This window comes from Vespa mandarinia, chromosome 15 (genome assembly GCF_050613455.1).
Source record: "Vespa mandarinia isolate Hongniang chromosome 15, ASM5061345v1, whole genome shotgun sequence".
Classification (NCBI taxonomy): Eukaryota; Metazoa; Arthropoda; class Insecta; order Hymenoptera; family Vespidae; genus Vespa; species Vespa mandarinia.
Window position 1 is genome coordinate 4,416,023 of NC_140824.1, and position 24,012 is coordinate 4,440,034.

Sequence of the window (24,012 nt, forward strand, 5' to 3'; positions counted from 1 at the left end):
TAGGAAGTTTCTTCACGTTTATATAAATAATTATGTTACAGGTAACTGCTAATACTATATTTACATTATAATATATTAATAGACTCAATTAGTAATTTAGTTAATAGTTAAATAATCGCTTTAATATTAATCGTATAGATTGCAGTTGAGTATGTAACAGAAATACACATTACTCTTTGCGAAAAACTAATTGCTGTTTTCGGAGATGGCGCTTCGGTTAGTCATCATGATTGGTGCGCTACGTGGTGTATGGCGTCAGAAGTGCACGTGATATAGCAGCTACATTTCAAATGTCGAAAACGACATCTATCGATCGAGCAAATAACTAAGTTTAGGTGTGCCCCTGATGTTGGCTACATTCTGTACATGTATGTATAAAGACCCTTGTACGCATATTTCCGAAGATTAATAACAAAAAATCAATAATCCAAATAATATAAAAATTTTTATACACATCGATGACAATTATATGAACAAATCATTTTTATAATAAATAAATCTTGACTTGATAGCTTTTTTATTGTGTTCTCAAATGAACAAAAATCATAATTGATAGTACAAAATATATATGTATAAGATGTAAGAAAAAAGTAAAAAATATCAATGTAATTATGTTTTTAATGTATACGTACAAGTAAATTAAATATTTTCGATTCAATTTGAGAAAAATTAATTGAGAATAGATAAACGTGAAATTTTTATCTCATAAACACTTCGTACTTCCGTGTATGATATACGTATTATATTAATTCAATTTATTTATTTATTTTTATTTCATTGGAAAAATACAACAAAAATTTAATTGCTTTTTTCTTCTTCTTTTTTTTTATATAAAAGCATCAAATAATAATATTAATTTTAAAATTGATTTATCTGATTCTTGCATTTATTTGATTTCTTGTTAGTGAACAGTACAGGCTGATTTGCAATCTGCGAAAGAGAAATTTTTGTTTTTTATATAAATAATAGAATCATCTATTAAATAATATTTGTGTAAGTTATACGCTTTTTTTTGAATTACAAACATACATGTATTTATTATATAATCTATTGTCAAAGATGGTAAATGTGATCTTTTATGACTTGAGTCAGATTCAGTCAAGTTTGACATTCGCGCTATCAGCGATATGCTCTTAACATTATTTTAATCTAAATAAATAATTAATTAAATGACTTGAGTCTATTAAATGCTGACTGTTTAATAAGTGTTAAGTGTACGTAATTTATTTTTTATGGAAACCCAATCGAGATTAACTTTTGTTTTGATTCTATGTAATAATTCGTAAAAAAGTACAATAATATTTTATTCTCTGTATCTTAGATAGATATCTATCAAAAAACCATGATATTGATACATTATAAATAAGCAAACAATTTCAAGAATCTTATTTTAATATAAATATTTGTATTCTATTAAAGACTAACATAAGAGTATTATTGAGATAATTAAATATAGGTCACATTATTGATCATAAGTTTTTATTTTTTATAGAAACAATGGCATCAATTGAAGATAGTTGGAAAGAAGCAACTGAGGCATTAGATAATGATGCTTCTAACATGTGGTTTGATAAATTAAAAGAAGCTTATTCGGTAGAGAAAAGAACTTATCATAACTTAGATATGCTTTGCGAGAAGTTGAGTCATTATCATGAGATAAAAAATAATTTGAAGAATCCGCAAGCTTTACTTCTTGCATTGTTTTTTCAAAAGTAAGATCTATAAGCGAAGAGAAGCAATTAATGTTTCTGTTGTATACAATAGATTGTTTTTATTCCAGCTTTGAGTATGATCCAAAAGTCATAGATGAAGAAATTAAGAATTTAGAACATTTCAATGCATTTGCTGAAGAAGCCGGTATTACCATGGTAAGAAAGAATATATATATACATTTAATTATTTTATTTTATTTTACAGAGAGAAACAAATGATTAAGTACAGATCACATATCTATATATTTCTTTTAGGATTCAGAATTAAGAGAAGAAACATGCGCTTTACTTAAGGTTGTTGCCACGCATAGTACGGAAGCTCATAAAGTTGGAGGTGCATTTGGTAGTGAAGATGCTCATTACTTTCTAGATTTAGATATGGCTGTTTTAGGCTCTCCGCCTGAAAATTATGCAGAGTATAGTGGAAAAATTCGTGGAGAATATGCTTTTTTGAGTGAACCTATGTACACTGCTTTGCGATTAAAGGTATAGTATTTTGTTAAATCATTACAGCATTTTATTCTGGTATAAATCCTATTATACTTCATATAGGTGTTACAAAATTTTGTACAAATTCCGAATATTTTTGCAACAAAAGAGTTTCGAGAAAAATTCGAAGCACAGGCACGAGAAAATATACAAGCTGAAATAGAATTGTTATCTTAAACTTCTACAGAAATCAGAAAATATGTTGAGTATGCCAAAGTTCAATGTTATGAACATTTTATGGTCCAGGTATATTTTCAATCTAATTTAAGATGAAAAAAATATCTTAGAAAAAAAATCTAAAAGTTTAACTTTTATTAATATTAACATATATCTGTAAATAATATTTCTCTCATGATATTAAAGTACACGGAAAAGATTTTATTTAAACGAAATCAAGTTTTTAATTTTCTTATTTTTATTATGTTGCTCTGAAACTTCTCATTATATTTATTAATATTATATAAGAATGTACTGAATTAATTTGATTAATTGCTAGACAAAGTATTATTTTATTTTCTATATCAATCTAGTTAATTTTTTACTTATAATTTGATATCCTTGAGCTATAGAAAGTACAAAGAACATATATTGTTCAAGCACATCTGTGAATGCTTCTAATGTAAGCATTAGCTTGAAATAATAATCTAAGAAAGATTATATGTTTATGATTTGATTTATAATTTTATTTATAGTATGATGTAATTTATAAAAATATATAAAAACTTGATATTTATGTATATATTATTTAATATAGTAAACAAAACTGATATTATATAAATAATTAATATATAATTAAAGTGATTCTGTTATAATTTAATTCCTAATCTATTATTATAATAAATGTTTACAATAAATGATTGTACTGATTCTAAAAATTGAACTATGCCATTTTAAATTAATGTTAATAGAAATTATGCTGGATGTTTTAATTTCTTATAAACGTGATTTATAACTAAAATAAGATAAAAAAATTTTTAAATGTAAATGATGCTCAAGTTATTGCTATAATAATAACCAATTATAAAATATTAATAAGTGATTAGTTCTTCTAATTTAAGATATCCCTTAACAGTATTTTTTTTTTATAAATATTTTAAACGTTTATTTTGCTAAATCGACCTATCTATCATCTACTGGAAAAATTAAACTTAAAACAAATTTTTAATATTTCTTTTAATATATAATAAAAATTTTACTTTATTACTGCTATAAAAAACTATTCAGTCTCATTAAAAATTTATGGGATAAAAAATAACTCGGAAATAAATATGTATAATAATAAATATATATATATATATATATCTTATTCATATACATAAGAAGATTATACATAAGCGTATAAATTTCAATAGTATAGTTCACATAGAATACTGACATAAATATGAATTTTTAACAAATATGAATGAACTCTTTCTAATACATTTTGATGACGTTTTTGCATTTATGGTATGTACATTCGTATGAAAATAAACAATTAATAAAGATATGAATTTTATAAATATATTTATTCACAAAGGTTTGTATAATACTTTTGAATCCTTCATTAGCAATGTGAAGAAAATTTTGAGTTATATATTCTGTAAAGATTTTTTCGTGTTTGTACATGTTATAACATTTTAATGACTTATAAGATTAGTAAATAATTTATGGATCCCAATCTAATCTGGATTACCTTAAAAATGATACTCTTATATAATCTATTACGCTTATTCAGTCTTTACATAACAATCATCCATTTGATTGTAATATATAATTTTTATTTTGTTAATGAAGGATTAAAAAGTAATCGAATTTTATTAAATAGATACTAATCTTATTTGATAGTTGTGCTAATTATTTTTATACTTAATCGTATAATTTATGCAACATGTACATAGAGGTAACAAAAGACGAATGGAAAAATTTATTACATTATGATAAAGCTGTTGAGAATAATATTATTTTTACTTCTTGAGATTTTTAATCATCCAATGTAATGATCTCTACACTATCATTTGCAGATTTATCAACTTTTTTACCAGATTTTCCTCTTGGTAGATCATATAATGTCATACAATCTGAATTTGGTTGCCTTAAAGTTTCAGAAACTTTTTGTGGAACAACACTTACTGACGAAGAAAGATTTTTTGAAAAATCTACATTTGTCTTTATTTGACTTTTTTGTTGAGGTATTATTTCTAAATGTGAATGTTGCTGTAATTGAGATAACATAGAAAGTGCTTCTGCAGAGGTTGTTTGTGGAAATGAATTTGATAATGGGTTTTGTACATCCATTATAACAGATTTTGGTTTTGTTGAAGGTCTTTTGTAATTACTGACTTTTGCATTTGATCCTTTTATTCCAGATTGTGCTACTGGACTTACAGATATTCCACTTAGTTCAGTAGGTATATAAGATGTTTGTCCTAATGATGAATTTCCTGTCATATTATTTACTAAGTTGGGAAAATTACTTGACATAATCGGTAGATTTTTATTAATTAGCTTTTGTTTTCGTAAAGAACCTTGCACATATGTATGATGATATGGTCTTTGTGAATTTTTTTTCGATAATAATTTATGTTGCAATGAAGTTCCTGATCGAGATGTAGGTAAATTCATTGGTAATGATGGTTTTAAATTTAAAGATTGACTTATTGATGCATGTGCTACTTGTGGTACTACATTTGAATTTGATGGACTATTATTTTTTAAAGGTGCATGCGATAACGAAGAATTATGTGCAGGTTGAGGCTCAGTTAATGATTTGGAAACTCGAATTTGGGGTGCAGTCATTTGTTTTGGTGGACTTGTTTTAACTTGCTGAATAATAGACGGTTTAAGAAGTGAAACCTGTGTTGTCGAAGGATGAGAAATAGTTTTAGAAGCTTGTGAAATTTGAAGAGATTTAGGAATATGAACAGGTAATGCATCAGTTTGTGGACTTGGCCTACTAGGTTTGCTTTTTTGAGGTAATGACGTACTTACTGGAGTTATAGATATGTTAGGCCTATCTTTAGTTACTGATGTAGTTGTAGTAGTTTTAGTCGTTGCTTGATGATACGTTGGTGTTGATCGCGTATTTTGAACTGTAGAATTACTTAAATTCAATAATTGCTGTACTGTTAATGTGTTTATACTATTAAGATTAGTTATACTACTGGGTGTACTTGTATTAGAACTGGATGTACTCATTGTTTGTATATTACTAATGCTGGGTACAGTAGCAGTAGTACTATTTAAACTGCTGGTTAAATTAGATAACGATGAAAGGTTTGTTTGATATTGTCTAAGAATGTCTTGATAATTTCCTACTTGATTTAAATAAGACATGGCTGATAGAGGATCCATCATATTACCACCTAAACTACTAGCAAGCATTGCTGATAACATATTTGGATCAATCAGTGGATTCATAAAATAGGGATTCATTAGTGCACGATTCCCTGGTGTACCTATATAATTAGCAAAAGTATTCTTAGAATTAAATTGATTCATAATATTACCACCTTGTTGCATTGCTTGTAAGTATTTGTTAACATTGGGTGGCCTTCCCCTTGGTCTACCTGTTGATGTTAAGTTCCTGTAGGGCTTACGATTTTGGGATGCTTGAGGTGATGTTGAATTAATTTGTGTTTGAGATGTAGTTGCCTATAAAAATAATAATAACATATAAATTCTACATTTGTACAATATAATTAATTAACATAAAAATTATAAAGATTACCGGGCTTGAAGAAGTAACTGAAGTTTGCGAATTGTTACTTCCTGCATTATTCGTTGCAGCTATTTTATTTGCTAATATTTGTCGCTGGCAACATTTAATAGCCATTTCCAAAATGTTTCCATCTAAATTCTAAAAACAATAACATTTCAATTAATAATTATTTCTTATAAAAGATATATAAATTTTTCTTTTTTCTTCAAAAAATTATATATAATCACACATTATATAATATTTCTTAATATGTGTTACAATTTAATTTTATGAACAATCCTTTTATCTCGGCACATTAAATTTTTTTACCTTGAAATAGATATTATCTTTAAGTATTTGATAAGAATGAATACTTAAAATATCGACCGTTTTACTTACTTTATTGCCAATGTAGATCTTATAAGTATCAATTAATAACGAAGCAAATGCCTGTACAGTTGGTTCTTTATTTTGAAAATGTTTTTGAATTTGTTGATATATTTTATATACATCCAATAAAACTTGAGTTCTCGAATCTGTTCTTATAAGATGTACACTATCTATTGTACTAGGTGATCCCATAGTATGCACTCTACTCCTCAAAGATTGTAAACAGAGAGTTAACGCTTGACGAGATAATTGCTCTCTTTCAGAATCACGTAAGTATTTCCTACGTAAATTATATTTATGTAATATATTTCATAATAGTTAAACATTATACATAAAATTTATTTTCTTTAAATTTTTTAAGGTAATAAAAATCATTTAAATTATTACGTAATGTATAGTAATATATTCTAATGGTTACTATCTAAAATAAATCTTACTTGTCAGAATCTGGTATCTTTGCAAGTTGTACACACAGTTGCATTAACATTCGACTATCATTTGTTTCTTTTAATACTTGCATAAGTAATGTTACACATCTTGACATATGTGATGCAAAACTTCCTGGTCTATCAATTTCACGATTTGGTATATGCCATACACCCTAAAATATATAGTACATAAAATTTAAAAGTACTTGTTGACAAAAATAGAATATATAGAAATTGTTACGTATTCTTACGTAGAATACGTAAAAAGTGTAGACAAGTAATGTAAATATAAATTGTATAATATATATTACTTATATATTATGTATAATGTAATACAACAAAATATTGAAAATATTAACGTAAAATCCAATTTTACTCTGACTTATTTACAATTTATATATAAAATATTATTTCAGGTATTGTTCAGGATTAATAATGAAGATCTATTACATAACCTTTATAATAATCCTATATTGTAAATTGGCATTTGATGTTAGGTAAAAACTATTATTAAATACATAAATGAATTTGGATATTAATTATATTGAATATCACTTTTTATATTTAATCATAAAAAATGTTATACGAAGACGTGTGACTGCACGTAATAGTGTTATAATAGATACGGATCCAGGTAGTGATGATGCATTAGCAATATTATTAGCACTTGCATATGAGAAATCTAGTTCTGAAGACTTTAAAGTTTTAGCAATAACATGTACATACGGTAATACATATTTAGAAAACGTAGAAAAGAATGTTCTTAAGATTTTAGAAATAGCTGATAGAAGTGATGTAAGTATAACTTAGTTATTAAAACTCTAAAAATGTTTGTGTTACGGGAAAATAATTTAATATCAACTTATTCTTTTAGATACCTGTCTACAGTGGTAGTAAAAAATCACTAATATATAATTTTACTGCATCAAATTATTTTGGTAAAGATGGTTTGGGAGATTTTGAATTTGACAAAAATATTACTGGTAAAATAAACAGAACTAAGCATGCTTCTATGGTAATAATAGATATGGTAAAACAATATCCAGGTAAATTTATTTAAAAGAAAATAAGACAAATAAAAAATGGCTAAGCATTTGTATTTTATTATTTTCAATTTTAATGAACTTAAAAATTGTTTTCTTTTTTTTTTTAGATGAAATTACGATAATATGCTTAGGTCCTTTGACTAATATAGCTACAGCTATTATTTTAGAACCGAATTTGCAAGACTATGTTAAAAATATATTTATAATGGGTGGAAGTGTAGCAGGAATTGGTAATTTTAAACCTAATGTAGAATTTAATTTCGGAACCGATCCAGAAAGTAATTTTATATCACTAAATTCTATAACAAAAACACCAGTTATACTTATTCCTTGGGATGTATGTCTTTCGTATAAAATATCACTGGTAGGAATTGAACTTAAATTCTATGAACTTAAATTATAATGTAATTTCATAAATAATTATGTTTGCCATGATTTTATAGGAATGGCGTTACAATGTTTTTGGTAAATTGAATTCTACTATGGTAGACTTTTTAAATAAAGCAGAAAGAATTGCGCTAAATTCTACGGTTGAATGGTGCCCAATAGATACAATTGCTGTTGCTACTGTGATATGGCCTGCTTTTATATTAAAATCAACTCTAAAAAATATATATCCTGTAATTGATGGAACTGGACGAGGTTCTATTCTTGTAGATTATGCAGAATCTACTGATAGAATAAAGAATGCCAAAATAATTCAGGAATACGATATGGTAATGTTGAAAGATAAATTACTTCATTATTTTCAATAATTAATGATGATATCTAACATAACTAAATATGTATTATAATATTTCTAAACTTATCTGTATGCTATTTAAAATGTAAATAAAAATGTAAACAAACTTACACTAAAGAAATTGGTACTCTTCCTATCCGCAAAAAGTCCTTGAAAGCTTTGTCCAGGATAAAATTGACAATTGTATGTACCCAATAATAAATCTTTACATTTAGTAGTATCTTTAGCTGTTCTATTGTTAAAGAAAAAATGAGCAAGTCGATAAAAAGATTTATGATGTTCATTAAACCTTAATATGCACTGTTCCAATCCTGCCAAGCAATATGCGATTAAAGTTGCTACTTCTTCATCAGTCATATATTCTTCTGTAATTCATATTAAAATATGACATTATTAGTTAAGAATACTATGGGAAATTTTTTATTTTAAATAATTTTACCTTTTTCTATGATATCACTATCTCTCTTTTTCTTCTCAATATCACTTTCAACAGAATCACTATCACTGTCACTTGAACTATCACTTTCAGAACTATCTTCACTACTACTTGATTCATCACTACTACTCGAACTAGAATTATTTGTTTCTGTCGTTGTTGTTGTTTGTGTTGTTGTAGTACTTTCTTGAGAACCTCTTCTACTTAAAGTAACTTCTTGTTTAGGAGCAGATGTATGCATTTTCTTCTTGTCTCCTAGTTTATCTTTTGTTTCCTTATCCTAAAATAAAATAAATTTATCTCGATCATTATAATTAAAAAGTTAATTATAATTCAGTAAAACAAATCTTAATAATAATAATAATAACTTACAGTAGTTTGCAAATCTTCATTTTGGAGCCATTTTCCTTCAAACTTTCTTGTATCATCATCATCAGGTAGAGATTGTTGTGTTTCCTGGCTCATTTCCATTGCTTGCTTCATAAGAGCATCCATTAAATCTTGCACATTTTCACTTTTTTCACAAGAATCAAATATGTTGTTTGCTTTAGACACATCTAATATATTTTTCTTATTTTTTTCTATTTTTAATTGTATTTTATTAGTGTCAATATTTTTTACTGATTCCCCCCTTTTCTTTTGATATTTAGTTTCATTGCTTTCATCACTTGATAATACCATAATATCATCTGATACCTTTTCCTTTTGCAATACCATGTCACAAACTTTTGTGATTAGATCATCTATTAAAGCTACAACATCTTGCATCAATTGAAGATGAGAAATATTCCCCAATTTTAATCGTTTTGTATTATCATTAGATTGATTATCTAAAGATCTTTTACGATTTTCTGATTTTAATGTTTCGGTAGTTCGATTGCCATCAAGACTTTTATCTTGTATATTTCTATCTATAATTTCAATTTCTTCAATACTGTAGGAACGTTGATTAATATTCACAACATTTTTATATGTTTCTGATAAATTATCAAGATCTTTTCCAACATTTTTTGTATCAGCATCTGAATCATTCTCTTTCTTTTTTTCGCATAGTTTTGATTGAAACTTCATAAAAGGTCCTTCGGAACAGTTTTTAAGATGCCATTGAAACAATTGACCTAATGATTTCTTTAAAGGTTTACCTTCATGTTGTTCAAGATATTTTAATATACTTGCATGAATTCGATAATGCACTTCTAATGCTTCAATAGAAAGATATTGTGGATTTTTATGACTAATTCTACGAGGATACTCTGCATTATTTTCATATAGTAATTTACTAGCCTAAAATTAAGTAAAAATATATGTTGAATGTTAAAAGAAAAAAAAGAAAAAATTATAAAATATATTGATAAATATAAACTGACCTGTGCATAACAACTTAGAAATATAGGTGGATCTTCATTTTTCTTCTCTGCAATTTTACCGAGCATATATTGACATAACCATCTTTCATCCTGAATTTTATTAATGTTGTCAATTCCATGACATGCCATAAATAATCGATTAGATGATTGAAAACATTGTTCTGCTATTTCTAACATTTCCTCTTTTCTATTTTCTAATACTTCAAATTTTTCCATACTTAAAGTATCAGTCTCTTGTTTTAACAAACGTGAACAAAATGAATGAACCATATAAACAAAACTTCCATATTCAGTCCAGATTATTACATGATTAGGTGCTAATTCGGTAGCGTGTCGATAACTGGATTGAGCTATTTTGGCTTTCATTAATAACTTATCTTCGCTTCTAAATAATAAATCAAAAATAGATCCATTTATGTATGCATAATAATATAATAATAACCATATACTCTTTTAAGCCAACTTCTATTATAATTGTAATTATAATTGAACTTACATAAGTCTATAGTTAGTTAACCAAATGTCTATTATAGTTCCTGTTGACATGGCTAAACCTGCCCAGGAATTTAATCCGGATGGGCGAAGACATAAATCTAGTAAGTAATATCGTGCAGCGAGTGTCCATTTGTTATTTTTAAAATAGAAATCACCTAATAAGTAATAAATAGATGATATAGAATGTGGTAATGGCTTTTTAACACATGGCATCTTTTCTTTTTCACCCATTATATAATCTTTCATTTCTTCAATTATTTGGTTCGGATCACTTTCTTCTGGAACTAATCTAAGTATTTTTTTAAATAAGAGTTCTGTATCTAAACTTATAGCAGCAAGTCTAGGAGATTCTAGTATCGGCATTTGTTTCGGTTTATAAAAATCGAATAATAATTGTGCTCCTTCCCATGTTAATTCCATTTGAGGTGCTCCATGCTCTTCGAGATGTTTAGGTTTTGACTTATTTAATCTATTTGGGTGACCGTATAAACAATAAAAAATTTGTTCTAAATATTTTGTAAGTTTGTTTTTTATAGTAGAAAATTGTGGAGTTTCCAATTTTGGTATGATCAGATTCATTGTAAAGAATAAAAGCTTTGCATCATGAAAACAACACCATGAGTGTTTGCCTATAAAATCGTGAGCAATAAATAAAATCATTATGGAAGGTGGAATACCATCATCTTCATCATCTGATTCAGAATTATGTGAATTATGCGCTTTGTTTTTATAGGATGATTCAGACTTTGCTCTCTCTTTATCTTCTTCACTGTAAAATAAATATTTTTATATTTTTCTATAAAGAATGTATTTATAGATAATAATCAATAATATTTTAAGCATAGAACTTACTATTGCAAAATATAATGTAATAGAATCCAGGGTAAAACTGTTTCAAGTGGCATCTCTAATGCATTTTCTGGTATATCCAATTGATGACATACTATATGAACTAAATTTTGCACTAACCTTGAAAGGCAAGATTCCGGTAAATACTTTACTGAAATTAAAAATTATCATAGGTTAATATTTTTATATTTAAAATAAGCGAAATGTTATATATAATAATTTATAGTTTATAAGATTAATTAAGATAAAATATTTTATTACCAACAAATACACTTATCTCCTTTGTACAAGCTTCAAGCTTTTCAAGACAATTTACGACAGAACGTGTCCATTTTTTTTGCTCAGGATCTTCGCAAGCATTCAAATAATTTTGCCATGATTCGTTTAGACAAGCTTCTGCCCATACGTAACATTCCTAAAATATCATTAATATGACTATGATAAATTATTGTTAATTATAAAAAAAATTATGTATATATCATTAGTATATATATATACAAAAAGTTATTTATCTAATAATATGACCTCATAATGTTGAAGTTGCCATAAACTATCTAATAAGATAGCTAATTGTTTATCTCTTTCAATTATATTTTGATTGGCAGATAGTAATTTATGTTTCTGTCTTGCAAATTTGAATGTATCTTGTAAAACACAAGACAATTCCGCATATTTTTTTTCATCATATAAATGTTGTATTTCACCAAGTTTTTGACTCCTATTATAAAAGTATATAATAATATATTAGAAATTCTATAATCTAATTGTTGACAATTAATAATGTAAAATAAATTTTGTAAATACCTCTGTATAGATTTCAGTTTTTTTTCAACTATTTTAAGATTGATTTGGGAATTACATTTACAATTTGGTAATATAAGGCAAATATTGTGATTTTGACCTTCCAATTCTCTTAATTGATGTAGCAACTACAATATGTAAAAAATTATGTAATAGAAAAATTAATAATGTCTATGTAAATTTTATATATATTTATTAAATTTCTTACCAACTCTAAGGTTTCGATAACAATATCCGTGTCACCTTGACATAAGAAGATAGTAGCTTTTAGCCATAGAACTCTTAATAAAATGAAAATATTTTCTTGATGTAAAAGATCTCCTCGAATACTAGTAAATATTATATGACCTAATTCTTCTGAAGGCATACCAGTACCTAATTTGTCTAAACTATAATAATATTACAATGTAAGCTAGGAGCACATTATAGTAAAAAAATAAACATATATATATATATATATATATATTTATTTATTAATGATATATATGTATCATTAATAAAAGTTGAAATTTTTTACCTTGATGATGCTATAAGGTCAGGCTTATTATCTAACCATTTATCCGTATGAAGTTCTCCAAATAACAATGTCATTTCAGCATCTAATTTTAAAATATTATCGTCTATATTTTCATCAAATGGTGATGGATGTGGAATATGCTCTCTAAAAGAACAAAAATAATAATTCTGATGTTGTATATATATTTTTTAATATTAGTTAAAACATTTTTTGTATACCTTGTAAATGAATAAGCTTCCAAATAAATTTCTGACAATCCTTTTGGCCATTCTTGAGTCCATTTTGTACATATAAATTCTGTGAATTTTGCTATGATTACCATTAAATTGTTCTTGCTACTATATTCATTAATAAATGCACCCACATCGACATTTTCTAATTCTGTTCCAAAATATTTTGTTTGTTGACTAAAATAATAAATTAATGAAAATATGGAAATATTTTTAAAATATTATTTGGTGATGAATAAATAAAAAATTACCTTGTATCAGGACTTGGTGATTTAGAACTATCAGAACTCTTTATTCCTTCTGCCGGAGCAGTATTGTTTTCTTGATTTACAAATAATTGATATACATCCATCGTATCCATAGTATCATCTATACCTTTTGTAGGATCATCTTTTGTTAATTTTACTGTGTCTGATCTAAAAAGAAGTAATAGAAACTGTAAGTTGAAAAAAATCATTAATTTTTTATAAAATGGAAAATATATTTAAAGACTTTACAATAACGTGCTTGGAAATATTCTTCTGAGTGTTTCTTCTAATTGAACGTCATCTCTTTCAGCTTCTCTTCGATTTGAACTACGTACTCGCGCCGATCGTCTCATGCTGCTACAACTCCAAGCCCATTGTTGTAAAAAACACAGAGCACTTCTACGTCTTTTTTTTACTTTTTGAACTTCGTCTTTTCCTTCTGTTTTTTCATTAGATTTCTCATCTATCTTAGGTATTTCTGCTAGATTTTCAGCAGGTTTCTCATAGATTTTATCATTTGACTTGTCACTTTCTCTATCACTAGACTTTTCATTAATTATTCCATTATCAGTACTATATGCATCAGCCTTTGATTTTTCTACTTGGGGTTTTTCACTATTACCTTCAGTTTCGGACATAATTTGCTCATCTAATTCTGTATTTTTTGCTTGGTTTGGATCTTCAAATTGTAACACTTCATTTAGAACATCTAAATCTGAAATTCTTAAAGGATCTTCATCTTCTATTATTTGTATATCCGTCGAACATGATTTCTTGTCTTCTTCTATTTCCACATCCATTGCTGTATTTAATACATCATTAAATCTTCTATTAATTTCAGATCCTTCAAATGTGTGATTTATTATTTCTTCTTTGTCAATCTTTATATCTTTATCTATGTCATTTGTTGTGCCATTTAAATCTGGAGATTGTGATTCTTGCACGTCTATATCTATATTAGTTTCTTGGACATCACACTCATCATCTTTATCTATGGCGTCGATATTAGACATATTAACTATTAATTTAATTCGACTTACAAAGCTTAAATCACTTTCAGTAATGTATCTGTGCATATCTAATAAACTTTCTCCAATATCAAGCCATGTATAATTAGTTATAGGTTTCCTTAATGTTAATTCTGGCACAGGTTTCGGAATAAACTCTGATTTGCATACTTCTGCCCATTTCTCTGCCACTTCTTCTGCTTCTGCTAGTAATTTATCTCCTATTATATGATTGTACTCTGTATACAGCGGTGGGTCTAACCTCCAGTCACTGTTATACAATTTATAACATTCTTCTAAACATGGAATAGCTTTGAAAATTTTATCTCGAAAAGCTAAGCCTTTAATGTAATTTGGATCTCTTTCTAATGCTACAGAAATATATAAAAGACAATTCATGTAGTCTGGTATAGCATATAGGGCAGTTATAATGTTATCCAAACATGGCCAATGGTTTGAATTACATTTCAGTCCTTGTTTGAAAGATGCACAAGCTAATTCTAAATTAGACATTTTCATAGCCATGGTACCCATTCTATACCATAATATTACATCGGAATCATCTAAATTAGCTGCTTCCCAATAATTTTCTATGGCAGCTCCATAATTTCCCCATACTGCTTCGATAGCTCCAATATTTTTATAACACGAATATTTTAATGACAACATAGGCCTTGACCTGCCATCGGATATTTCAGGTTTTTCAACTTCATCCAGCAATTCAGTTTCTAAAAGCTCCTTAAAAATATTCAAAGCTTCCTTATGTTTATTTTCTTTTAATAGTTCTAAGGCTTTATTGTACTCGGTAAGTGCTATTTGTTCCTGAAACAAATAAAATATATGAATGTATATATGTTTAACTATTGATAACTAAATTATCCTTTCAAGTAAGATAATTAGATTATTATTTCAGGTTCTTCTAATGAAATATAATTAAACATACAAAGGGACAATTAAATATTAAGGTTTTGTAAAATATAAAATATAAAAACGATAATGTAAATTATTCAGATGACACATGGGTAATGACTGTCACAAGCTGGATAAAGTTTTCTCCTATTTATAATGAGTAACAGACAATTGGGATAGAATCCTTCATTTAATAGTAAAAAAAAACATAGAGGATAATAACATATTATGTTAATTAAATAAAAGATAGATAATCACAAATTGATATAGCATCTGTGAAAGATACAAATAGTTTTGGAAGGTTATGTTTTGCGCTAAAAGTAATTAAAATGAAAAAAATCTACTTGAGCTTCTTTTGTAATTGTAGGCACATCTTCTTCTTCACTTTCCTCGCTTGATTCTTCGTTAAGTGCCGATATTTTCATCATTTTCGCCTTTTCTTCGGGGACCACAATTAATCGTATGAAACATCAACAAATCAGCCGGTTTTTTTCGTCGACTCCATATTACTATACCGTATGATCGTTTGAAGGTTATCTTATCTGGACAAACTAAAAGATAATTTTGTGAATAAATCTCATCAAGATAATTTGTATTTTCTTTTAGATCACAAATATATAACATTTTTTATTTAAGAAAAATATATATATATATATATATAAATATATATATTGTGTCACATACGCACACATAGTATTTTTTAGTAATTTTTATTTATAACCATCACGAAATATTATTATTAATTATTGTGATTCCATATCGTATAAATTGATAACCGAGTCCGTGTTTACAAGATTTTCGTTTCAAATACTTCGACATACAATACAATTAAAGCATCTGTTATATATACATAAATACATACTGTGATTTTTCCCTATCTTAGAACATTTATCGAACTTCCAACTTGTTTATCTTTTCTCCAGCAGAAGATAGGAAAAGTAAAAGCATGTATATGTATTATTAAGGATTGGACAATGGATTCCAAATATATTATGAAGTAACACAAGTAAGCAGTTGGTATGAAGAAAGCAACATTTTAAATAATATCATATGTGATTAAGAAATAATTAATAATAGTTTCATTTCATTTTTTATACAAAGATGTTTATGTTTTGGGGTAAGTATTCTAAATATATCTGTATATCTGTATAATAAAAATCACGATTGATTAGAAATAGAGTTAAATTATTCAGTTAAATCTTCTTAAATAGTTTTAATTATTTTAAATAGTTTAAATATATATATCGTTTCTTTATATTTATACATTGCAGTTAATTATATTTTTTATTAATTTTAGTTATTTATAATTATTTATGATCATATCTTGAGAAATGATTATATTAATAGATTGAAATGTTTAAAAATAATTTGATTTTTTTGATCATTTTTATTTAATATCAATAACACATGTATACATTAATACGCGTATTGAAATTCTTAGATATTTCTTAAAAACGAATTTTAATATTTTATAGATGAAAAAATAAGACAGAAATAAAAAATATATGTATATGTACGCGTAAATTTAAAAATAAGTGTGTACTGACTTCCGTTGTAAAAATGTTTGTACTTCTGGATGAGGATTGGCCATTGTTATCGGCGCGAATTATACACAGTTTCAATTTTATGAATTAAAATGGTTTTAAAAATTTGTATTTTCTATTGAAAAATAATGTTAGATTATAAAAATGATTATATTCTTAAGTACGTTAAAAAGTATTTTAAATTATTATTATGAAATTAAAATGTTAAGAATGTGAATTAAATTATTCATTAACTATATTGATAATACGTATATAAAAAGATTGATATTAAAATAAAGATAAAATAATGACTAACAACGAAGATAATCATTTATATGTATAAATACAAATTGATAACATAAGGATAAATTTAATGAAAGTATATTGTTGTTGTCATAAAGTAGAAACATACAAGAGGTTAGAAAATGTAATAATAGTTTTTTAATAAATTCGTATTATATCTATTGTATAATATCAGTGATAAGACATTGATATCAACAATATATACATGACAGGAAACTGGACCATAGATGAAGAACAGTCTGTAGATAATCAAAGCTTGCTTTCTTCTGAAATTATAAAAACCGCAAATATTAGAAAAAGATCCGATGTACCCACTTATTACTTATACAAAACACATTGGCGCAATGGTAAAATACTTTATATATCTGTTTATAAATATATAAATATAGAAATTCAATATATACAATTTTGACTTCTAAATTTATAGTTTCTTATACTTTTCTTTTTATTATATATTACTATTACTTATATTTATAATATATCTTTTATATATTTTAATATTCTACAGATGCCGAAATACAGCGACATTATTGGACATCATCTTTTTTATTGTCATTTGGTTCAATTTTTGTACTTGTTGTAGTAGTTATATTAATGGTAAAATTTGTGATTTTTTTTTGTATTAATAGAATAATTAATACTAAATCATCTTTGTAATTACATATTAAATAAATGAATCTTTATTATAGGTACTATTTAAAAGATGTCCACATATTGTTGCTGCAATTGTTGCTGGGATTCTTGGAATTATTCTTATATTTGTGACACTAGTATCACTTAATCATACACCAATGTATTCTTGACATATTTTTGTCGCTTCATATTATCAAATAAATTTTTTTTTGGTAGAGATAAAGACTGATGTAAAGAGATATTTAGAAATTTCATATAATAACAATTGGATCTGTTCTCTTTTTAAAATGTAATAAAATATTTGAATCTAGATATTATATAAAATTGATTGTAAATGTCATGTAAATGTCATGTATGCAAGAAAAATTAATTACTTACTGTTAACATTTATTAAACATTTTGATACGTATCATATCTTCTGAAACACGGTTTAATGTTTGTATGTAGTTATCCAATGTTTTTTGTAATGTTTGATAACTCTATAATTTTTAAAAAAATAAATATTAGTAGAATCACACATTAATAAATTTTTAAAGAAAATGAATATACCTCAACATAAATTAGATCTTCTTCGCTTGCATGTCTGAGTTCAAATAATAGAACTTCCAATGTATTAAACGGTAACCAAACTGGTGGAGCAGTAGCTAATAATGAAGTTTCCAATCCAAAATATTCTTTTCCACTACCCAATACTGCGTTTATATAATCTATTGCAAGTTGACTTGCTTCCAATACACGACCTGTATTTAACATCAGTCGAAGTAATTCAGCAGAATTTCTTTTCTATAATAAAGTCAAATTATTGTTAATATTACTCTCTAATAATACATTATATATTTAAAAAAATATTAATACTATTAATTATTAATAAATACTTTGTATGACATTAATAACCACTCTGGTAAAAATGCTCCATCTTGAAGTAATTTTCGAGAAATTGATTTGTGAAGATCAGTACTTTTATCCTTTTCATGTTTTTCTAAAAGATATTTTAGCAAGCTCCATGTAGTATTTACAATATTAGAATTAGTTACTCCCATATCTGCAAACAATATAATCATTAGAAAGAAATGTAATTCTAACGTTATATATATATATCAAGAATTATATCAACTTCAGCATTTACCAAATATATCATTTTGTACAAGCCAGTCCCAAGCTTTTGGATCTTCATGTTGACTTAATCTTATGCACTGAGATGTTAAACTTTCAAATATAGAATTTTTAGGTAGGTTGAAAACATCACACAAGTGTAAAGCGGTTGTATATAAACCAATACTTGATAAAATAACATTAAGTTCAGATGGACCTACATATTTTAATAATTGTTTTGTAAAAAATTATATGAGTTTAATAATAAAAAGATAAAATAAAAAATGAAGTTTATAGAAATTATTAATTTTTTTTGTACAAAAAATTATAGATTTCATTTAATATGAATAAAAAGTAATCTTACTTGCATGCGCAACAATATGTGTTTCTGATTTCATTTTAGATAATTTCAATTTTGCGTCTACTATATAATATTCCTTTTTTATATCAGCCAACTCCAAAACTTCTACCTGTTTTTTTATCTTATAATGTAGTATCTCTGTACCATCTATATCTCTTTTCTTTTGTGGGTTTGGTTCATCCAGGAAGCTTTCTTCAATTACAGGTCTAACAATCCATCTATATTTTTCATTCACCAAATGTAAAGCATTAATACATGCTAATAAACATTGTGCTTGTCTCGATATGATTGGTGCAGAATGAGACTCTTGACTTAAACGCATTGCTTGCTCATACATCACAGATGCAGCTGTAAAAATAAGTTTATATTAATAAACTAATAAATAACGTATATTATACTTATAAACATATTTGCCATAAGTTGAATTACCTAATCATATCATTTTGATATATGTATTATAAAATAAAAATTACCTTTCCTCATATTCCCTTTATTTACATGAAAACTATATAAAAAATTATAATAATTATTTTCCATTAAATCAACACTTCTAGCTCTACCTTCTACTATTCTTTCTAAATCTTCATACATATCAACATATGGAAATGATACTAAATCAATTAATTTTTTTCTTTCAAATAGAGTTATGATCAATTGTCTCAAACAATCAACTCTTCGCGCCGCATCAGGATTTGAATTTAAACAATGATAAGCTTCGATATGATGACCCAAATTAAGATGTTGTATAAATAATATAGAATGGAGAGTTGGTAAATTATGATCATCTTTATCAGCTACTGAAATGGCTGTTTCAGTGAGTTCAATTATACAATCTGCTGCATTATGTTCTTCAAATAATTTAATAACTTTAAGGTAGTATTGAGTTAAAGCATTATTTTCTGAAGTTATGTTAGAGCTTAACAAAATATCAGCTAAGAAAGAATCTGTTAAAATTCCTCCTGAAGCTCGTAAAAAATGATCACAAGCTTTTTGTGACTCTCCCATTTCAAGCAAAGCAACTGCTAATATAAATTTCCTAGATGCACTATTCCATTCGCACCATGTATTGAGAAGTCTAACATATTCTTGAACTAATAAAAACTGACAACTAGAAAGTAACCATTCAGGAAAAATAAAATTTCCCGATATTGGCCATCTAAGCAAAAAAGTTAAGAAAACATGATTGATAAATTACAAAAAATTAACATAATATAAAAACAATATGAACATAAAAAGGATACATAAGTTGTGCTATAAGAGTAATATGTGTCAACATGCCATAATGCCATGGTATTAAAGTAGAAGGATCCATATTTGCATTAGCCATTAAAGTGTGTGCATGTTGTGCACCAATACTACATATAAATAATTCTAATAGAGACAAAGATCGAAGTTGTCTCTGTCCAGTATTTGTTTTTGAATCCGCAAGAGATAATATTGATAAACGTTGAGAGCTAGATTCACTAAAATATTTCTTAATTAATTTAAAAATCATAAAAAAATAGTATATTCAAGAATTTTAAACTGATTATATACTTACAGTAATGATTGCGCAGGTGAATACATAGCAGTGCATTCACATATCCAAACGACGACATAATAAGCTTGCATAAGTACAACTGTTCTTGGTGCTAGAGATGATTTAATGGAATGCAATGATCTTGAATCGAATAACTCGGGTCGAAGTAGTACAAATTGTTGTAAAATTAATAAGCTTCTACAAATGGAAAATCTAAGAAGTGTAATTTGGGCAATACTCTCTGATATTGCAGAAATACCCAGTTGACTTCCAAATAAATGATTGACATTCAATAAAATTTTAGAAGCATTAGGACCATTATTTTCGAGTTGTAATTTATTTGGTTGTCCTAGATCATATGTCAATGCCTCCAACAACATAGCCATTGCACTAGAAATATCTTTTACATTTGCCAATTTACGATAAAGTTCCGATTGGAAATCGTAGTTAGACAACTGGTAAAATAATAAAAAAATATTACAAACAGTTAAAAAAGACATATTAAAAATTATAAAGTGTAACAATATACTTACAGGATCTTCTGGTTCTAACATTAATTTTGATATCATATCATCAATAATAAGATCTGGACTTTTTAAATGGTACAATTCTCTTTCTATTCCAGTCTTAAGCTCTTCAGATAATTGTTCTTCCAACATTACTAAACTTGTCATTAAAGTAATTAGATCTTGACATATGTCCTCATCTTGTGATAAAACTGGTGTTGTTTTAAAGCGGGATGTGTATGACTTGTCATTACAAAGCATCAAATGCTCTAATGCTTCCATTGGTCTTAGCAATGAAAATGACGACTTTTTTAATAGAACTACACCAAAAACATTTGGTAGCAATAGTAAACCTACTGGTCTTGTTCCATTTGCATGATATTGAATAACACATGAATAAAATTTAGACCAACAACGATTAGCAATCTCCAAATAATCTTCATCCATCAATTCATAATCCATAACTTCAGCTTGTATTTCTGCTTGTACTGCCACACAAACTCGTTCTTTTAACACTGCCGGTGATAATCTCATATCAGCAATGAGATTTGATTTTCTATAAATACTAAGTGCTTTGGTAATATCCGTTAAAGAAAATTGTCCTGGATGAAAAATGTAACTAATGTAGGCTTGTCTAGGATCTGTGCCAGGATCGCTTACTATATAGTCTCTATCTGGTGATTGTTCCAAGATTACTGTTTCCCACTCAGAATTGATATGCATTCCATTTACTGGTAAATGAGCATGAGTTACTGCAACACTATCCATATCTTTTGTTCTCCATACAGCCCACAAATGTGTATTAGTAAATGAAAAATCTACAAGATGTTGCTGCAAATAAAAAAATATATATATATATTTATATATATAAAAACTGTCTTAATTATGAACTTATTATAAACAACAAATATTGACAATAATACATACATCTGGTGCGAACAAAGTACACAGTCTGATAAATTTAAATATACCATTTTCCTGAATAGGTTTGAGAATACTAAATTCACAACTTGTTCCAAACTTTAAAAAAGTTCCTAAATATAATTCATTATTAGAATTCAAACTTTTTCTTAACATATGACCTTGAATTCCTTGAGAAGCAATACGATTATCAATTGCAGTATTAGTTACTGCTATACATTGATTTTTGTTACAAGACCACATGCGTATATTGCCTTCTCGGCATAAAGCAAATAAATATGTATCATTGCCATAAGAATGTATAACAAGTGAGATAGCAACATGAGCTTCAGAATTACGACCTCTGAAAGCAGTAGCTATACCACTCAGAAATCTTGGCACTATGGAATCTTGTTTTAAATCATTTGAATGTACAAGACCTGTAACTACGTCCAGTCTTAAAAGTAATATAGTTCCCGAGTTATAAGCAAGAGCAAATAATGCTTCATCTTGTAATGTTAACCAAGATGTTGCTGCATGTGACACTGGAGCATCTGTATAAATATAAATAAAAATATATTCATTGTATAAAAATATATTTATATAAATTAATATTGATTAAAGAGGATTATAAGAACTTTAATAATAAAAATTTCAATTTACTTGTATTTCCAGCACTAGTAATGATATGAAATGTATGTGGATCACGCGCATTTTGTGCAGAAGCTTCACTAAATATTGACTGAACATTAATATCTGCATGATGTTCTTGTTCCTATAAAACAGAATTCATTGTTGACTATAAATAAATTATATAATCAAATATAAACCATCTATTCTTAAATTTTGGTGATTAAACTTTTACCTGCTTATGAATTTTATCTGGATGTGAAAATGTAAGTTTATGTACACTAGAAACTGTTACTACCAATATAATAACAGAATTTACTGTCTCATGGATGGAGATACCATCTAGAAGTGGAGTGCCCGTGAATTTATATCTTACTCTGTTTTTAACAAGATTGATATCTAAACTTTGTTCAACTAATTCAAGTACATCATGGGATATTCTCCAATAAATAAAACGATTACGTGTAAAATATTTAGAATCATCTTTATAAGAATAACCACCGGCTCTTTCTGGTACTTTTATATCTTGTAGAGTACTTTGACTTCCACCTAAAAAAAAATATTACTTATATTATTTCATTCAAGAAATTTATCTATTCTCGTGTATATATGATGCCGGGTAGGCATGAAATATTGTGGTTAAATGAACTCGTAAAAAATTCTTAGAACAATTGTTTATGAAATATTATAATCATATGTAAATAAAAGTATTGTAAATTTGAAATTATCGTTTTAGTATTTGTATTAATTTTTATATTTAATTTTTATAAATATACATTACTTTAATTGAGCTATTAAGCAAGGTTATGTAAGCTCACCCGTATTTAAAATAATTTCTTTCCATTTTGTAGGTAAAGTTTGATCTGGAACAACTTCTCGATATCCTAAAGAATATTCTACCATATTTTAATTTTAAACGCACAACAAAAATCTTTATTTTTTTATTCACATCACAACATTCACACAAATTTTAGCGGGTATCGAACGCGGTATTTTCTAGTAAAATTTAAGGTTAATACACAAATAATTTCATTCCTCAGAATATAAGAGGATTGGTTTATCTTTCTATTGTTTGTATTTGACAGTAAAATGAGTATAGACATGTGGATGCGCCATGTAAAAATTTTCTAATTAATTTTGTTCAAATTTGTAATATATGCAATTTTTCTCAATTTTTTATATAGATCTATTATTTTATGCAGC

General features: G+C 26.6%; 5 protein-coding genes across 14 annotated transcripts; 3 read left to right on the top strand and 2 right to left on the bottom strand.

Moving 5' to 3' along the window:
• On the top strand, positions 1–2,627 carry LOC118449767 (uncharacterized). Of its 3 annotated transcripts, none has more exons than XM_035884735.2 (5): positions 1–368; positions 1,493–1,712; positions 1,781–1,868; positions 1,968–2,198; positions 2,265–2,627. In XM_035884735.2, exons 2-5 carry the CDS (start codon positions 1,498–1,500, stop codon positions 2,376–2,378), a joined length of 648 nt encoding a protein of 215 aa, XP_035740628.2. In that variant the 5' UTR covers positions 1–368; positions 1,493–1,497; the 3' UTR covers positions 2,379–2,627. The 3 variants fall into 3 exon arrangements, with proteins under 3 accessions (XP_035740628.2, XP_035740631.2, XP_035740630.2); XM_035884738.2 differs by lacking the exon at positions 1–368 and adding an exon at positions 890–993; XM_035884737.2 differs by lacking the exon at positions 1–368 and adding an exon at positions 1,093–1,214.
• Positions 1,936–16,340, bottom strand: LOC118449763 (calcineurin-binding protein cabin-1). 4 transcript variants are annotated; one of them, XM_035884730.2, is made up of 21 exons: positions 16,205–16,340; positions 15,687–15,893; positions 13,676–15,255; positions 13,430–13,594; positions 13,167–13,355; positions 12,949–13,092; positions 12,640–12,820; positions 12,435–12,559; positions 12,156–12,348; positions 11,892–12,045; positions 11,634–11,781; positions 10,783–11,550; positions 10,287–10,671; positions 9,292–10,203; positions 8,923–9,199; positions 8,595–8,848; positions 6,705–6,868; positions 6,277–6,547; positions 5,908–6,036; positions 5,690–5,831; positions 1,936–2,112 (listed from the first exon to the last, which is right to left on the bottom strand). In XM_035884730.2, exons 2-21 carry the CDS (start codon positions 15,768–15,770, stop codon positions 2,072–2,074), a joined length of 6,306 nt encoding a protein of 2,101 aa, XP_035740623.2. In that variant the 5' UTR covers positions 15,771–15,893; positions 16,205–16,340; the 3' UTR covers positions 1,936–2,071. The 4 variants fall into 4 exon arrangements, with proteins under 4 accessions (XP_035740623.2, XP_035740621.2, XP_035740618.2 ...); XM_035884728.2 differs by lacking the exon at positions 1,936–2,112 and adding an exon at positions 3,572–5,269; XM_035884725.2 differs by lacking the exon at positions 1,936–2,112 and having other exon boundaries at positions 3,574–5,831.
• Positions 6,397–8,511, top strand: LOC118449766 (nucleoside hydrolase). Of its 3 annotated transcripts, none has more exons than XM_035884734.2 (6): positions 6,397–6,536; positions 7,112–7,192; positions 7,286–7,490; positions 7,570–7,741; positions 7,849–8,105; positions 8,185–8,511. In XM_035884734.2, exons 2-6 carry the CDS (start codon positions 7,131–7,133, stop codon positions 8,494–8,496), a joined length of 1,008 nt encoding a protein of 335 aa, XP_035740627.1. In that variant the 5' UTR covers positions 6,397–6,536; positions 7,112–7,130; the 3' UTR covers positions 8,497–8,511. The 3 variants fall into 3 exon arrangements, with proteins under 3 accessions (XP_035740627.1, XP_085517841.1, XP_035740626.1); XM_035884733.2 differs by lacking the exon at positions 6,397–6,536 and adding an exon at positions 6,961–6,977; XM_085661715.1 differs by having other exon boundaries at positions 6,468–6,536; positions 7,112–7,490.
• Positions 16,091–18,223, top strand: LOC118449768 (uncharacterized). Of its 3 annotated transcripts, none has more exons than XM_035884741.2 (5): positions 16,091–16,348; positions 16,444–16,459; positions 17,381–17,515; positions 17,677–17,765; positions 17,858–18,223. In XM_035884741.2, the coding sequence occupies exons 2-5, from the start codon at positions 16,444–16,446 to the stop codon at positions 17,969–17,971; spliced, it is 354 nt and encodes a 117-aa protein (XP_035740634.1). In that variant the 5' UTR covers positions 16,091–16,348; the 3' UTR covers positions 17,972–18,223. The 3 variants fall into 3 exon arrangements, with proteins under 3 accessions (XP_035740634.1, XP_035740633.1, XP_035740632.1); XM_035884740.2 differs by having other exon boundaries at positions 16,222–16,359; XM_035884739.2 differs by having other exon boundaries at positions 16,319–16,459.
• Positions 18,180–24,002, bottom strand: Nup160 (nuclear pore complex protein Nup160). Its single transcript, XM_035884732.2, has 13 exons — positions 23,628–24,002; positions 23,045–23,358; positions 22,843–22,954; positions 22,207–22,733; positions 21,307–22,110; positions 20,795–21,228; positions 20,496–20,717; positions 19,728–20,410; positions 19,258–19,602; positions 18,928–19,110; positions 18,677–18,843; positions 18,351–18,584; positions 18,180–18,280 (listed from the first exon to the last, which is right to left on the bottom strand). Exons 1-13 carry the CDS (start codon positions 23,710–23,712, stop codon positions 18,182–18,184), a joined length of 4,209 nt encoding a protein of 1,402 aa, XP_035740625.1. The 5' UTR covers positions 23,713–24,002; the 3' UTR covers positions 18,180–18,181.
• Positions 24,003–24,012: the final 10 nt, after the last annotated feature.

Bases quoted from the DNA above. Each gene is read 5' to 3' on its own strand.
- Nup160 (XM_035884732.2), bottom strand. From the start codon at position 23,712: ATGGTAGAATATTCTTTAGGATATCGAGAAGTTGTTCCAGATCAAACT. The intron at 23,359-23,627 runs GTGAGCTTACAT...ATTTTTTTTTAG, and splicing joins AGAAATTATTTTAAATACGG to GTGGAAGTCAAAGTACTCTA. The intron at 19,111-19,257 runs GTAAGATTACTT...TAAAATATGTAG, and splicing joins ACATATTGTTGCGCATGCAA to GTCCATCTGAACTTAATGTT.
- LOC118449766 (XM_035884733.2), top strand. The intron at 7,742-7,848 runs GTAAATTTATTT...TTTTTTTTTTAG, and splicing joins TATGGTAAAACAATATCCAG to ATGAAATTACGATAATATGC. The intron at 8,106-8,184 runs GTAGGAATTGAA...ATGATTTTATAG, and splicing joins TTTCGTATAAAATATCACTG to GAATGGCGTTACAATGTTTT.
- LOC118449768 (XM_035884741.2), top strand. The intron at 17,516-17,676 runs GTAAAATACTTT...AATATTCTACAG, and splicing joins CAAAACACATTGGCGCAATG to ATGCCGAAATACAGCGACAT. The intron at 17,766-17,857 runs GTAAAATTTGTG...TCTTTATTATAG, and splicing joins TTGTAGTAGTTATATTAATG to GTACTATTTAAAAGATGTCC.
- LOC118449763 (XM_035884725.2), bottom strand. From the start codon at position 15,770: ATGATGAAAATATCGGCACTTAACGAAGAATCAAGCGAGGAAAGTGAA. The intron at 13,356-13,429 runs GTAATTTTTTAT...TTATTATTTTAG, and splicing joins TCACCAAGTCCTGATACAAG to TCAACAAACAAAATATTTTG. The intron at 8,849-8,922 runs GTAAAATTATTT...TATGAATTACAG, and splicing joins TAGTGATATCATAGAAAAAG to AAGAATATATGACTGATGAA.
- LOC118449767 (XM_035884735.2), top strand. From the start codon at position 1,498: ATGGCATCAATTGAAGATAGTTGGAAAGAAGCAACTGAGGCATTAGAT. The intron at 1,869-1,967 runs GTAAGAAAGAAT...TATTTCTTTTAG, and splicing joins AAGAAGCCGGTATTACCATG to GATTCAGAATTAAGAGAAGA. The intron at 2,199-2,264 runs GTATAGTATTTT...TACTTCATATAG, and splicing joins ACACTGCTTTGCGATTAAAG to GTGTTACAAAATTTTGTACA.